The sequence below is a fragment of the Trachymyrmex cornetzi genome, unplaced genomic scaffold (genome assembly GCF_001594075.2).
Source record: "Trachymyrmex cornetzi isolate Tcor2-1 unplaced genomic scaffold, Tcor1.1 scaffold802, whole genome shotgun sequence".
NCBI classification, from domain to species: Eukaryota; Metazoa; Arthropoda; class Insecta; order Hymenoptera; family Formicidae; genus Trachymyrmex; species Trachymyrmex cornetzi.
The window spans coordinates 20,496-22,387 of NW_017300139.1; the positions used below are offsets into that span (position 1 = coordinate 20,496).

A 1,892-nucleotide genomic window follows, 5' to 3' on the forward strand; every position below is an offset into this window, starting at 1 on the left:
AGAGAGAGAGAGAGAGAGAGAGAGAGAGAGAGAGAGAGAGAGTTAATTTGTTTTAAAAGAACAAGACTATGCTGAAATAACAGTAGTTCTAAATGTGAATGAACTAATAGCCCCCAATTTGCGAGATGTACTTTAGAGATGATCTCATAATTAACTTAATTTGTTAAGTATTTAATTTTGTAATTACAACGATATAAATTTTATTTTTTATTTAATTGTACACGCAGTTACATATGAAACAAATGCACTATATTTAAAAATGTTATCACTAACATTTCGACCATTTTTTTTTGTTAGGATATTCGTGAATAGCATATCAGCTTCAGAGATTTCAATAAGGCAAAGTTTAGATATATTACTAACTTGGTATATAAAAAAAGAATTCAAATTAGCGATAGTGTCTAAGGAAGTTTCTCGTTCCTTCTTTTCTCAGGTGGTGCTACTTTGTACTGTTTCTTCAGTCGTCGGCGGAAAATAAATGCACGGGATCTTATCGTTATAACCGGTTGTAATTCCGGTTTGGGCTATAGTCTAGCGATGCACTGTCGTGCCAAGGGTGCGATGGTTTTGGCCGGAGTGCGCGAAATACCAACAGCGCCTAATTCTAACGCTGTTGAAACATTAAAGAATAAAGGTGTTATTGTTTATCAAGTCGATATCACGAATGAACAATCTGTTCGGGATTTTCGTCATAAAGTTATAGAACTGCTGGAGGAGCGGCAGTTAGGTGAGTAATACGAAATAAACAATTGAAAAAGGTACGTATAGGGATGTAAGTAATTTACAGTCTATCAAATTTATTTGTTTGCCGCATTGTCCATAGTACTGCGCGCATTGGTGAATAACGCGGGAGTGATGGTTTTCGGCGAATTCGAGTGGCAAACGCAGAAACTCGCGGAGTGTCAGGTAAACGTGAATCTGTTGGGAACGATGAGAATCACGCGAGAGCTAATGCCGATTTTACGGGAGAATCACAGCAGAGTTATCGTGATATCTAGCCATTGCGCTAACGAGTCCTTACCGGGTATAAGCATCTACGGGGCTACGAAGGCCGCCCTCCTCGCGTGGACCACTTCTCTTCGAGTAGAGGTTGGCAAATACGGGGTCGAAGTGGTCTCCTTTATACCGGGTCAGTGCAACTTTATCTAATTTATTTATTTACTAAGAAAATAAATTATTAACGCTAAATACATTTTGTGCCACATTTATTTTTTCGAATTCTTTTTTATTACGATCCTCTTTCTTTCTCTGTTCACGACGATAGGTGGCTTTGTATTACAAAGCAATATCATGAAACGGCAACGGCTGCACTTTGATGAAATGAGACGACACATGTCAGAGGAAGCGAAACAATTTTATGGCAACTATTTCACTCGATATACAGAGTACTTTTCTATGCCCTCTCTTACAGAAAATCGAGACAATGTAAAGATATCAGATCCAACAATCTATGAAACCTTTGACAACGCACTTCTTAATGTCTATCCTTCAGCGGTTTACAGGTAAACTGTTGCCAGCGATACGATCAGTAGTTGAAATCCAACTCTTTTCTTATTTGAAAAAGTTCACGTTAATATCGAAAGTCGAATGTCCCGAATTTCTCCAAGTATCCCCAACAGCACAAAAGTTGCAGCAATATTGCTGCAATGTTGTAGCAATATTACACGTTGCAGCAATATTGCTGCAAGCTTTGTGCTGTTGGATATTGCCTCTTTTCCGCGATACTGATTGGTTTTTTCTATGCGCTTACTTCTTGAACGGTTGTCATTGCATTGATAACTGTTTACATTATTCACAAAGAAAGCGCATGGATTTTGATAAAAAAAATTGTAATATAGTAAAGTTATAGTGCAATTTAATAGTAGGGAGGGAGGGAGGGAGAGGGGGAGGGG

At 38.2% G+C, this 1,892-nt stretch overlaps 1 protein-coding gene across 3 annotated transcripts in view; it reads left to right on the forward strand.

Annotated features, from left to right (window-relative positions):
- Positions 1–1,892, forward strand: part of sro (SDR family oxidoreductase shroud) — a 7,451-nt gene that overhangs the window by 1,330 nt on the left and 4,229 nt on the right. For all 3 annotated transcript variants that reach the window (XM_018518956.1, XM_018518957.1, XM_018518958.1), the window contains exons 3-5: positions 434–727; positions 824–1,129; positions 1,265–1,502. In XM_018518956.1, coding sequence (XP_018374458.1) covers positions 434–727; positions 824–1,129; positions 1,265–1,502 — 838 coding nt within the window. The remainder of the gene's footprint in view (positions 1–433; positions 728–823; positions 1,130–1,264; positions 1,503–1,892) is intronic.